Source organism: Pristis pectinata, chromosome 10, assembly GCF_009764475.1.
Source record: "Pristis pectinata isolate sPriPec2 chromosome 10, sPriPec2.1.pri, whole genome shotgun sequence".
Lineage (NCBI taxonomy): Eukaryota > Metazoa > Chordata > Chondrichthyes > Rhinopristiformes > Pristidae > Pristis > Pristis pectinata.
In genome coordinates, this window is record NC_067414.1 from 11,952,965 (window position 1) to 11,967,161 (window position 14,197).

The 14,197-nt window shown below is 43.6% G+C and overlaps 1 protein-coding gene across 1 annotated transcript in view; it reads left to right on the top strand.

Moving 5' to 3' along the window:
* Positions 1 to 14,197, top strand: part of heatr5b (HEAT repeat containing 5B) — a 120,749-nt gene that overhangs the window by 42,848 nt on the left and 63,704 nt on the right. Inside the window, 3 exon segments of the mRNA XM_052024517.1 lie at positions 2,018 to 2,030; positions 5,921 to 6,017; positions 11,436 to 11,599. Coding sequence (XP_051880477.1) covers positions 2,018 to 2,030; positions 5,921 to 6,017; positions 11,436 to 11,599 — 274 coding nt within the window.

Here is a 14,197-nt window from a genome sequence, read left to right on the forward strand (position 1 = left end):
CCTGGAATTGCTAGCATTTATTGTCCATCCCTAATTACCCCTGGACTGAGGCACAACTAGACTGATATGGACATAAACAGCAAGAAAATAGCATTTAGGGGAATAAAATGGCCCTAAAGCTAACAAACCATGAGGACCTAATGATTTCCATTCCAGAGTATAAAGGGAAGTAGATACAAATGCTTTCTGTAAGGAGTTTGTATGTTCTCCCCGTGACAGCGTGGGTTTTCTCCGGGTGGTCCGGTTTCCTCCCACATTCCAAAGACATATGGGTTAGGAAGTCATGGGCATGCTATGTTGGCGCCGGAAGCGTGGCGACACTTGCGGGCTGCCCCCAGAACACTCTACACAAAAACTGCATTTCACTGTGTTCCGATGTACATGTGACTAATAAAGATCTTATCTTAATCAGCAACACATTGGAAGATTACTGTTATGGAAATATCCTTGAAAAATTGCAAATTTGACTATCATTTATGAAAGGAGAGAAAGAAGGGAGACACTAAAAGACCTGTTAGTATATTTTGCAGAAAAGTTATTGGAATGCATAAATATTGAGCACTGGTGAATTTTAAAGTTCAAGTTTATTATTGTGGGCATACATACCCAGGGTATAAATGCCATGAAAATTAACTTATTGTAGCAGCCACACAGTACATTACAAATATGACAAACAAATTACATTAACTTAAATTAACATAAATTATGCATAACCTACAAGACAAAATAAACATAATGACATTAGGGCAGTTGAAGAAAATATAGTCTGAGGCAGTGTTATGGTTTTTCAGGTGTGCTCAAGAAGCTGATGGCAGTGGGGAAGAACCTTGAGGTGTGGGTCTTCAGGCTCCAGTACTTCCTGCCTGGGCAGCAATGAGAAGAGGACATGGCCTGGTGGGGGCCCCTGATGATGAATGTCACCTTCCTGAGACATCACCTCTTGTTGATGTCCTTGATGGCGGGGAGAGCTGTACCTGTACATCTGTAGAAGTTTGTCAGAGTCTTCGATGACATGCTGAATTTCCTTAAACTTCTAAGAAAGTAGAGAAGCTGGCACACCTTCATGGTTGCATCCATGTGCTGGGCCCAGGATAGATCCTCCGAAACATTGACACCCAGGAGCTTGAAGCTGCACGCCCTTTCCACCGCAGACCCTTCAATGAGGACTGGCGCTAATTCACCTCGTTCCCCTTCCTAAAGTCCACAATCAGTTCCTTGGTTTTGAGCTAGTTAGTGAGAGCCAATATGGAATTGTAAAGGTAACATGCATCAAAATCGACTGAATGCTCTGAGGAATCAATGGAGTAGTAAATGGGGGACAAGACAAGACAAGATATCTTTATTAGTCACATGTACATCGAAACACAGTGAAATGCATCTTTTGCGTAGAGTGTTCTGGGGGCAGCCCGCAAGTGTCGCCACGCTTCTGGCTCCAACATAGCATGCCCACGACTTCCTAACCCCTACGTCTTTGGAATGTGGGAGGAACCATAGAACAATACAGCACAATACAGGGCCTTCGGCCCACCATGTTGTGCTGACCTTCAAACCACATCTTAAGACTATCTAACCTCTTCCTCTCACATATCCCTCTATCTTAAATTCCTCCATATGCTTATCTAACAATCTCTTGAACTTGACCAATGTATCTGCCTCCACCACCACCCCAGGCAGCGCATTCCATGCACCAACCACTCTCTGGGTGAAAAACTTCCCTCTGACATCTCTCTTGAACTTCCCACCCATTACCTTAAAGCCATGCCCTCTTGTATTGAGCATTGATGCCCTGGGAAAGAGGCGCTGGCTTTCCACTCTATCTATTCCTCTTAAAATTTTGTATACCTCTATCATGTCTCCCCTCATCCTCCTCCTCTCCAATGAGTAAAGTCCTAGCTCCTTTAGTGTCTCCTCATAATCCATACTCTCTAATCCAGGCAGCATCCTGGTAAATCTCCTCTGTACCCTCTCCAACGTGTCCACATCCTTCCTATAATGAGGGGACCAGAACTGGACACAGTATTCTAAGTTTTGTAAAGCTGCATCATTACCTCGTGGCTCTTAAACTTGATCCCACGACTTATGAAGGCTAACATCCCATACGCTTTCTTAACTACCCTATCCACCTGTGAGGCAACTTTCAGTGATCTGTGGATATGAACCCCCAGATCCCTCTGCTCCTCTACACTACCCAGAATCCTGCCATTTATCTTGTACCGTTATCTTGGAGTTTGTCCTTCCAAAGTGTACCACCTCATACTTCTCTGGACTGAACTCCATCTGCCACTTGTCAGCCCAGCTCTGCATCTTATCAATATCCCTCTGTAAGCTTCAACAGCCCTCCACACTATCCACAACACCACCGATCTTTGTGTCATCTGCAAACTTGCTAATCCACCCTTCCACCCCTCATCTAAGTCATTAATAAATATCACAAAAAGTAGAGGTCTCAGAACTGATCCCTGCGGGACACCACTAGTCACAGCCCTCCAATCTGAATGCACTCCATCCACCACGACCCTCTGCTTTCTACAGGCAAGCCAATTCTGATCCACACGGCCAAGCCTCCCTGGATCCCTTGGCCTCCAACCTTCTGAAGAAGCCTACCATGCAGAACCTTGTCAAACGCCTTACTAAAATCCATGTAGACTACATCTACTGCACTACCCTCATCAATCTTCCTGGTTACCTCCTCAAAGAACCCTAACGTGATCTTCCCTTCACAAAGCCATGCTGGCTGTCCCTAATCAGTCCATGATTCTCTAAATGCTCATAGATCCTATCTCTTAGAATCCTTTCTAACAGCTTACCCACCACAGACGTAAGGAAACTGGAGCACCCGGAGTAAATCCACGCAGACACAGGGAGAACGTACAAACTCCTTACAGACAGCGGCGGGAATTGAACCCGGGTTGCTGGCGCTGTAATAGCGATACAATACTGCAGTTGAGGTAGACTTCCATCAGATGCTCTAAAGAAATGGTTGTTGACCTGGTTTGGAGATTGTAAAGATGAAAGAAGGCAGTTTGGAGTAATAGGAATGTACCTGAGCTGGAACAAAGGGACAAAATGGTCCCAGTTGGACCTAAGCAATACCAGAAAACAAACATGTTGATGGTAGCATAAATGAGAATAATCCTGAAGAGATTTATGGACAAACCTAGCAGGAAAAACTAATAGATGGATTTCAGCACAGGTGTTAACTCGTCCATTTTGGACTAAACAATGATTGATCTGAGAATTAATCAACTTAATGAAGGTTCTTTAGAGTGAGATGGGAGAAATCATATTGGGGAATAAGGAGGTGGCCGAGGAATTAAATGCTTTATGTCCATCATCACTTTATAATCAATAAAGCGTATTGGAAGTGTAGTCACTTTATAATATGGAAAATATTCCAGCTGGTTCGTGCATGATAAGCTGCAAACAATAGCAATGTGATAATGACCAAATAATAAACTAAGCTCGTTTTGAGCCGCGCAGTGGGGCAGCTCAGAGAGCTGCTGCCTCATGGCTCCAATGATCTGGTTTCCTCCCACATCTCTCAGACTTGGGGGCTGGAAGTTAATCGGCTGCTGAAAGTTGTCCATCATCTGTAGGTGAGTGGGGGTAGTTGATAGAAACGTGGGGAGAATGAAATGTGATTGGTGTAAGTGGGTGGTTGATGGTTGGTGTGGACACGGTGAGCTGAAGGGCCTGTTTCTCTGCTGCATTGGTCTATGAAAGAATCCTCTCAGAAATAGTGGAGAACAACAAGTCAGGAATGAATGAGGAACAGTAAGATATTGGCATTGGAGAGAAAAAAAAATTGGAGGATTTGATGAGACAGGATGCTGATAAATCATCATGAACTGATGACCTCCAGCCCAGTGTTTTAAAGGGGATGGCTTTAGAGACTTTGGATGCACTAGCTGTCATCTTCAAACTTATACTGATTCGAGTACAGTTCTTGCATACTGAAAGGCATCAAGTTTTACCCACCATTTATGAAAAGGGGAAACCTTAGACCAGTTAATTTGACGTGGGTGGAAGGGAAAATGCTGCATGTATTACGAAAGTGGTTGCAGAGCACTTAGAAGATAATAACAGGATTGGACACAGAAAGTAGATTAATGAAAGGGAAGTCATGTTTGACAAATCTGTTGGAGCTCTTTGGGCTTGTAACGACGTGAATAGATGAGGGGTAACCAGTGGGTATGGTGTATTTGGACTTTTAGAAGGCCATACAAGAGATTGTTGATCAAAACTAGAGCATGTGGGATTGGGAGTATTAGCTGGTAATAACTGAGGATTGGTTAGTGAACAGAGAATAGGAATAGACATTTCATTTTTGGCTTGGGTATCTATTACTAGTGGAATGCTGCAGGGGTTGGTGTTGGGGCCTTGGCTATCTGTGATCTATAATCAGGTGGGCCAAGTGTAATATATCCAAGTTTGTTACTGCCAAGTGTGGATGATGAGGAAGATGCAAAGAGGTTTCAAGAGGCTACGTGAAAGGTCGAGGGCATGGCAGATAAAATCTAAGAAGCATCTGAACAAGCACATGAATTGCCAAGGCATAGGAGGCTGTGGAAGAAAGTGGTGATAAATGACACCAGTATAGATAGGTACTTGATAGTCAGCATAGGCATGTTGGACTGAAGGGCCTGTTTCTATTACTCTAATATTTATTATGACACAAAGGCCATTCAACCCATCAGATCCATGTAGGCTCCAACAAAGCAATCCCATCTATCCTGTCTCTCCCCCCCCCCACTGCCCCCGAGCCTCATAACTTGTTCTCTCTCATGTGCCTATTAACTCCACTTGGACTCTCTTGCTGCATACCTACATTAGGGGCATCTTGCAGTAGCCAGTTAATCTACCAGCATACCCTTGGGATGTGGGAGGAAGCTGGACTCCCCACCGGAAAACGCCACAGTCACAGGAAGAATGTGTAATCTCCACACACACAGCATCTGGTTTCAGGATCTAACCTTAGTCCCTGCAGCTGGAAACATGGAAAATGGGAGACAAAAACTTCACATTTGAGAATGATTGCTAGATCTTTACTACCCAAATATTTGAAGGGATGTGGCACCAAAGCAGTTGGGGGTTAGGCTTTAGATCAGCTGCGATCTCACTGAATGATAGAATGGGCTTGATGGGTTGAATGGCCTCCTGTTGGAGGCTTGCTGGATGGCCACCAGCGGTGGAGCAAAGATAATGGGTATGCAGTGGGTTGGAATCAGGTAAATTGTTTGGGAGGGTTGATAGCACTGGAGCAGGATATTGCAGTGGGAAGCAGTGTGAGGCCAAGGAGGGATTTCAACTTGGGGATGTACGTCTTAACTGCTAGGCAGTGGAGGTTAGCAGTCAGTGTAGGTCTGCAGGTATATTGATCACAGGTGAGTGAGCTTCGTATAAGGCAGGATATAGACAGTAGAGTTTTGGATGAGGTGAGATTTGCAGAGTTAAGAATGGGAGGCATGTCCAGGAGACTGTCAGAACATGGAGCTGGTCCTGGAGTTTTAATGCCTAATGAGCTGAGATAGATACAGATGAAGGGTGCAAGTAGCTTTTGCGATGGCGTCAATGTGGACTTGGAACCTTACCTTGGGCTAAACAAGTAACTGAGATAGTGTACAGTCGGAGACGACCACAGAGGGAAATGGATTTGACAATAAGGATGTGGAATTTCTGGAGTCAAAGATGTAATCTACCGGCCAGGTGATTACTGATGGCCATTATTTTTCACATTACCCGTTCAATACTGAAATAATTTATGACCCAGCCCAAGGTAAAGTTAAAGGACAGTTTATGGAAATGATTGGATTTGTAATAATTATTGTTTTTTTAAAAAATATGTGGGATCTGGTAACACTCAGTGGAACCAAACCCCTTTGGTAACCACAAGTTCTTTGTTCCCCCAGCATCCCATCAGTCAAAGGCTTATGGAGCTCAGCTAAAGGCGAGTGCAGCAATGGTGCGTTTACGACTCTATGATATTCTAGCTCTTCTGCCTCCAAAGACCTACGAAGGTAATTAAAGTGTGATGTTTTGAAGTTGTGTTATTTTACATGTGTTCTATATAGGTACATCTTTAGAGGAATTAAAGAAATTAATTGTAGAGCCTATTGAAATGGGGCATTTAGTCCAACTGATACATGCAGGTGTGTGTTCTCCATGCAACACTTCTCCTACCTTTCCTTGTCTCTTGCCCTTTCAGCATACTCTGTTCTTTTCTCACTTGCATTTATCTAGATTCACCTTAAATGTATCTATGCTGTTTGCCTTAACCACTCTAGTGCTGAGTTCCACATCCTGATCATGATTTTTACAGCACCAGTGTGGGCCATTCTGCAGCTCAGATGGAGCTGTTCAGGCTAATCATACATCCCAGCTTTCAACGCACATATGAGGCTCATTCAGGTACTTTTGAAATGTGATGAAGGTTTTTGCCTCCACAAACCTTTTTAGCTTTGAGTTCCTGATGCCCAGCACTCTTTAGATGAAAAAATTCCCCAAATCTCAGTAATTCTACTTATTACCTTAAATCTAAGATAAGATATCTTTATTAGTCACGTGTACACCGAAACACACAGTGAAATAAATCTTTTGCATAGAGTGTTCTGGGGGCATCCCGCAAGTGTTGTCACCCTTCCGGCGCCAACATAACATGCCCACAACTTCCTAACCTGTACGTCTTTGGAATGTGGGAGGGAACCGGAGCACCCGGAGGAAACCCACGCAGATACATGGGGAAAACGTACAAACTCCTTACAGACAGTGGCCAGAATTGAACCCGGGTCACTGGCACTGTAATAGCGTTACGCTAACCGCTACACTACCATGTTCATCCTCCTATTAAAGTCTCTGGCAAACAGGTCCTTCCTGCTTGCCCTGATCAGACCTTTTAAAATTTTTTTACCTGTTGATTTAAATCTCCTCTCGGCCTTGACTCTTCTAAAGAAAACCCTCCCAACCCAGCTACTCTAAACTTCCCTAGTTCTGGAAATATCCTCATAAATCCGCTCTGCACCCTTGCTGATCGCTGTCACATCCCGCAGTGGTGGCCAGGACTGTACAGCTCATGACTGTTTTACTAATTTCTGGCATTCCCTCCCTGATCCTGTATTCTGTGCCTTGACTGATAAAGGCAAGTGTTTCTTATATCACCTTAACTACCCTGGCAACCTGTCCAGCTATCTTCTGTAATCTGTGGACGTGTACTGCAATGCCCCTGTTCGGTTGCACTTCTCAGTATCCTTCTGTGAGTCACTGAACCTTGTGTCTTATACAAAAGAGCTGCGTCTCATTCCTATGTAAGGAAGTCTCAGCTGGATTCCTCATAAGATTCGAAAATTTTAAAAAAATAACTGCAGATGCAAGAAATCTGAATTAAAAACAGAAAATCTGGAAACATTCAGCAAGTTGTGCAGTTTCCCTGGAGAGAGAAACAGAGTTAACGTATCGGGTCCAAAGAGAATTTTAGATGCATTTAAGCCGCAGAGAAGGTGGTTGGATGGATGGATAGGGAAAGAAGTATTCTGATGGGTCAGAGCGGAGTGATTTAAAGTGGCCGGCAACTCGAAGTTCAGGGTTAGTTCTGCCAGTGCTCCGCAAATCAATCGCTCATCTGCATTTGGTTTCTCAAATGTAGTGAAGGCCACACAGTGAACACCAAATGCAGCCTGCGAGAATGGAAGTGACAGTGAATTGCTGCTTCACCTGTTAAGACTGTTTAGTTCCCTGAATGGTGGGAAGGGAAAAAGAGAAAAGAGACAGGTGTTGCATCTCCTCCAATTCTAGTTGCCTGGCATTTTAATTCTCCACCCACTCCCACTCGAGCTAGCTGTGGCCACCTGCAGTGTTACATGTTGCAGACTTCTGGCCTTGATACCAAATTCTTCAACTTTAGGTAACTTTTATTGTCTGTATTAGAACCCACCATTTCTGCCAGTCATCCATCAGTGAGTTTTGGCTCAATTTTTCTCTCTCCATTGGTACAGCCTGACCTTCTGGGCATGATCCAAAGGCTTGGCATAAGCAACACATTACACAAAGAATTATATCCTGCCTCTGTCACACTAACCCATTTGACCTAGTCTCACCCTATCACAGATATTCCCTTTGTCCTATCCATCCTTGCTGCCATCTTCTCTACAATTTAAAGTTACTGTTTTTATCTCTTCCCCAGTTCTGAGAAGGGCCTTGGACCCTAAAGCGTTAGCTCTGTTTCTGTAGTTGCAGGTGCTGCTGGTACTGCTGAATGTTCTTAACGTTTTCTTCTGCTGAATGTTTGCATCATTTTCTTTCCTAATGAGATTTACTGGTGACTATCATCTATCTTAACGTGCTTGGTTTTGAATTCCCACACAAAAGGAAAATTTTGACTACATCTGCAGTGTCAGATCCCTTTTATTAATACTTTGGGGAGTTCAGCCTTCTCTTTATATTTAATAAAGAAAATGGGCCACACGTGTTCAATCCTTTTTGACAGGTAGAACTCTCGTTCAGGTACCATCCTGTAAACTCATTTTGCTGCATTTGCTTCTATATCCTTTTCATAATATGGAGACCCAAAGTGTGGACTGTACCGAACTAACTAAACCACAGAGTCATTGTAGAACAAAAGGCCACTCAGCCTTCTGACCCTGTGTCAGTACCATGCAGGCTCCATTGTTTCCCCAAACCCCTGCAGATTTTTCTTTAACCTCCAGATATTTATCTGGTTTACTTTTGGATGGTACAATTGAATTTGCATCCATTACAATATTTTCGTCGTGCCCAAGCCGAGTTACCAGTTTGTGTTTGAAATGTTATGTTCCCCGAGTTACTGGTTCCCCAGTCAGGTTTGATAATTGATCCATTTTCTGTGCACCCTAACTGAAAGTTAGCTAACTGATGTTTGCAGAGCTGTTCTTCCTGTAGTAGCAGTACTCAACAATGGCTTTGAATGTAAAATTTTGTTTAAGATTAGAACATAGAACATTACAGCACAGTACAGTACAGGCCCTTCGGCCCATGGTGTTGTGCCAACATCTTAGTCTACTCTAAGATCAATCAAACCATTCCCTCCCACATACCCCTCCATGTTTCTGTCATGTATGTGCCTATCTAAGAGTCTCTTAAATGTCCCTAACGTATCTGCCTCTACCAGCACCCGTGGCAGCGTGTTTCACGCACCCACCATTCTCTGTGTACAAAAAAAAACTTGCCCCTGATCCCCCCCCCCCCCCCCCCCCCCCCCCCCCCCCCCCCCCCCCCCCCCCCCCCCCCCCCCCCCCCCCCCGGCATACTTTCCTCCAATCACATTAAAATGATGCCCCCTCGTGTTAGCCATTTCCATCCTGGGAAAAGTCTCTGGCTGTCCACTTGACCTATGCCTTTTATCATCTTGTACTCTTCTATCATGTCACCTCTCATCCTCCTTTGCTCCAAAGAAAAAAGCCGTAGCTCACTCAACCTATCCTCAGAAGACATACTCTCCAATCCAGGTAGCATCCTGGTAAATCTCCTCTGCACGCTTTCTAATGCTTCCACGTCTTTCCTATAGTGAGGCGACCAGAACTGAACATGATATTCTAACTGTGGTCTAACCAGGGTTTTATAGAGCTACAACATTACCTCATGGCCCTTGAACTCAATACCCCAACTAATGAAGGCCAACACGCCATACGCCTTCTTAACTACCTGATCAACTTGCGCAGCAACTTTGAGGGATCTATGGACTTGGACCCCAAGATCCCTTGGTTCCTCCACTGCCAAGAATCCTGCCATTAACCCTGTATTCTGCCTTCAAATTTGACCTTCCAAAGTGAATCACTTCACACTTTTCCAGGTTGAACTCCATCTGCCACTTCTCAGCCCAGCTTTACATCCTATCAATGTCTCTTGAAACCCTCGACAACCTTCTACACTATCCATAACACCACCAACCTTCGTGTGATCTGCAAACTTACTAACCCACCCTTCCACTTCCTCATCCAAGTCATTTATAAAAATCATAGAGCACGGGTCCCAGAACAGATCCCTGCAGAACACCACTGGTCACTGACCTCCAGGCAGAATACACTCCATCTACAACCACCCTCTGCTTTCTATGGGCAAGCCAATTCTGAATCCACACAGCCAAGTTTCCCTGGATCCCATGCCTCCTGACCTCTGAATGAGCCTATCATGGGGAACCTTATCAAATGCCTTACTAAAGTCCATGTACACCACATCCACTGCTCTACCCTCATCAATGTGTTTTGTCACATCCTCAAAGGATTCAATCTGGCTCATGAGTCATGAATTGTCCCTCACAAAGCCGTGCTGACTATTCCTAATCAGACTGTGCTTCTCCAAATGCTCATAAATCCTGTCCCTAAGAATCTTTTCCAATAATTTGTCCACTACTGAAGTAAGACCTCACTGGTCTATAATTCCCAGGGTAATCCCTCTTCCCTTTTGTGAACAAAGGAATAACATATGCCACCATCCAATCATCTGGTACTACTCCTGTGGCCAGTGAGGACACAGATCATTGCTAAGGGCTCACAAATCCCTTCCCTCACTTCCCATAGTATCTTGGGATATATCCCGTCCAGCCCCGGGGACTTATCTATCCTAATGTTTTTCAAAAATTCCATCCTCCTCCTTAACATCGACATGTTCTAGCTTATCAGCCCATTTTATGCTGTCCTTACAAACGTCAAGTTCTCTCTCTCACAGATGAATACTGAAACAAAGTATTCATTAAGGACCTCCCCTACCTCTTCCAACTCCAGGCACATGTTTCCTTCTCTATCCCTAATCGGTCCTATCTTCACTCTAGTCATACTCCTGTTCTTCACATACTAGTAGAACACCTTGAGGTTTTCCTTAATCCTACTTCCCATGGCCTTCTCATGCCCCCTTCTAGCTCTCCTAAGTCCCTTCTTAAGCTCTTTCCTGGCTACCTTGTAATTCTGTAGAGCCCTGTCTGATTCTTGCTTCCTGAACCTTAAGTTAATCTTTCTTCCTCTTCACTGGATATTCCACATCTCTTGTAAACCATGGTTCCTTCATCCTCCCATCCTTTCCTTGTCCCAATGGGACAAACCTATCCAGAACCCCTTGCAAGTGATCTCTAAACAACCTCCACATTTCCATTGAGTATTCCCAATTTACACTCCCAAGTTTCTGCTTAATAGCATCATAATTCCCCCTCCCCCAATTAACTACATTCCCATACTGTGTGCTCCTATCCCTCTCCAAGGCAAGGGTAAAGGCCATTCATACTAAGTACTTAACCGCTACTGAATCAAGGGATTTTGACCTGGCTGCATGCACGATAGCACAAATAATTATGACTAACTGGCTAGAAATAGTCTTTGTAGGATTTATTTATGGTTTAATTGAAAATTTCAGCATTTGTAAAACTGTGGAGAATCCAAGATAATTTTTACCACTTAACTGTAATTCCTCTTTAGGAAGCTTCAATGCTCTGCTTAGAGAACTAGTTGCAGAATTTACATTGACTGACAATTCTGCCAACACTACCACGTCGCTACTGCGGTCACTTTGTCACTATGATGACAGTGTCCTCCTTGGTTCCTGGCTGCAAGAAACTGACCATAAATCCATTGAGGATCAGGTGAGCTGTGAAGAAACTGGTACCTCAAAACACGCTCTTTCATGTTTTCTCTTGCTGACAAGCTTGCCAGAGGTCTTGATTAAATTAACAATGACAACTGTAGAAATTTGGCAGGATAGAACATCTTAGGGGAGGCTAAAATTTCTGAAGCACCCATCGCTACTTTGGGATATGTGAAAGCAAGTGATGAAGCACTTTTTAGAAGCGTAGTCACTGTTGTAAAGCAGGAAAAATGATAGCCAAGTTCTATACAGGCAAAGATCCTACAAGTAGCCATGTGCTAAGTAGTCAAATAATCTACATTAGTAGATTACATCCACATGCTCAAAGGATACATGTAAGAGTGAAAACAGCTTTGCGTGTTGTCTAGTACTCAATGCAGCCTTAAAAAGCATGCCAAGGGGTTCCCTCTGGGAGAATGACAAAGCTAGGAGTTTAACTGAGTTAGCTGGTGGCATTTTCCCACCACAGCTTTTGGCAAGATCAAAGTATCTTTCAACAAGAGAGATCTTCCTTCACTTGGAAGCAAAAAACTAGTAATGGAAATGGGGTGCAATACTCCCAACGAATGTGGCCCAGAGATTACCCGCCATGGACACCAACATTAGTTTTCCATATCTCTACATCCCAATTAACGATAGGAAAATTGAAGGTGCTGCAAATTGTGTGCATTTACCTATGAAAAGGTCTCAGTGCATGTCTTTCAGCTGGGGAATAGAAGGTTGTAAATTCTAGAGATGACAAAGTAATCACTAATGGTGGTACTCGTTCACCAGGAGGAGATTAGTTACTCTTGTTTGCTTCCTAAATTGTGAATAGAGTGGGAGCTATTGCAACTTTAATCAAAATAAACAACAACTATAATTGTCTGACTGCCCTTTCTTCCCCCATTATCACCTTTCCACTTCTTATAGTTTAGATTTATTTTTATTCTAATCTGTATTTTCTTTTAAATTATTCAATGTCCAAAACTGTTATATCTCAATCATCATCTCCAAAAATTTTTCACCGAACTTCCATGCTGCAAATGCTTGAAAACAATAGTTGGAGTGGATAATTACCTATTATTTTGACTGTCCCGATTGAGGGAAGTGTATTTCCCCTACTTTTACTTGTATCTGAGAAAGTAGAGAGCCTTAGTGTCTCATTTGAAGGGCAAGATCTCTGACACTGCAGCATTCCCTCAGTTACCTACTGGGTGAGGACCCAAGTTATGTGCTTTAATCAAAACTGAACAGTATTTCCTTTTCTCTTTGGAGGTCACAGTACATTTGGAGGAAAGCATAAATGTATAAAAGTCTGCAAGAAAAACTTGTTCTTGTTGGAAAAGTGGCTGGATCTTTTTTAAAAAAAAAACTACATTAGAGGACTGCAGTTGAACCTCACTTAAACTAGTATATTTTATCCTCTCAATGGAACTGTGGGTGAGGTAATGTGTGATTATGTTTTTAGTGCATGCAAGTTCAGATTTAATAAAGTAGCCACAATGTCGGTGGGTCATTGCTAAAAACCTAAGTAGTTCGCTGATGTGTATTGAGGAAGGAAAGCTACATACTCACCTGGACCTTTCTGTGATTCGCGTCCTACACCAACATGATTGAATTTTAACTAGCCGATGAAGTGCCCAAGCCAGCTGTGTCAAAGTGATCTGAAGTATAACCTGTGGTGGAATTGTGTAGCTAATTGTGAAAAATTCAAGCCTGAGAAGGTCCAAGCAGAGCAGAAAGGCCAAAGAAGGTGATAAGGCAGTGGAAGGTGGCTTAAGGTTTGTGAGCTGAAGTGCAGGACCTTCACAGGATCAAGGGAAGAAATGGGTGCAGAAGAGCAGTCAAAATCATGGCCCAGAGGAAACGTAGCAAGACCTTACCTGAGCATGCAGAGGAGGAGACGCTCAGGTTATACTTGGGTAGGATTCTGACTTGGGCATTCAGTCATAATCCCACAGATGTTAACTGCACCTTGGGCTCCCCAGCCAAGCACATCCACCAAATGTTTGAACCTGTGGTTCCCCTTATACTGAGCACTGGAAGAGGCTATATCCACAGTTAAAGGTTTAATCCGCAGAGCTCAGAATACTATATTCACCTGTTTAATCCATACGAGCTGTTAGTCCTTTAAGGACACCATTTCTTTTTCCCAGTTTCTCCATCTCTGCTGCATCTATTGGGTCAATGTCACCAACCATATCAGTGTTCTGATCTTTTTCTGATCCACTGTGGTTGACAAGGCTTTCATTTCCCCCACTTCTGCTCTCACCTTCTTCCCACAGAAAAACAAGGGCAGGGTTTCTGTCATCATCATCTTCCACCACAGCTGCCTTCTTAATTTCCAACACCTCTGTGTTAGCATATAGCATCCTTGTCCCTCCTCTTACAGCAGGGACCATTGGTGATACGAGATACTGTCACTGAAACAGGGCTAAAACAGGGGCAGGACCAGCAGTATAATGCTCTTGGTTACACTCGTACCACATTTAGCATTCAGGATGTGCTCCCAGGAATGAGAACGCTAATTGAATCAGCTCTGGGGTTACTATGCACTGTGCTCTTGTTGGCCGAGTGAATGTGATGAATGTGGTTATGTTCAGCAAGCTACCTG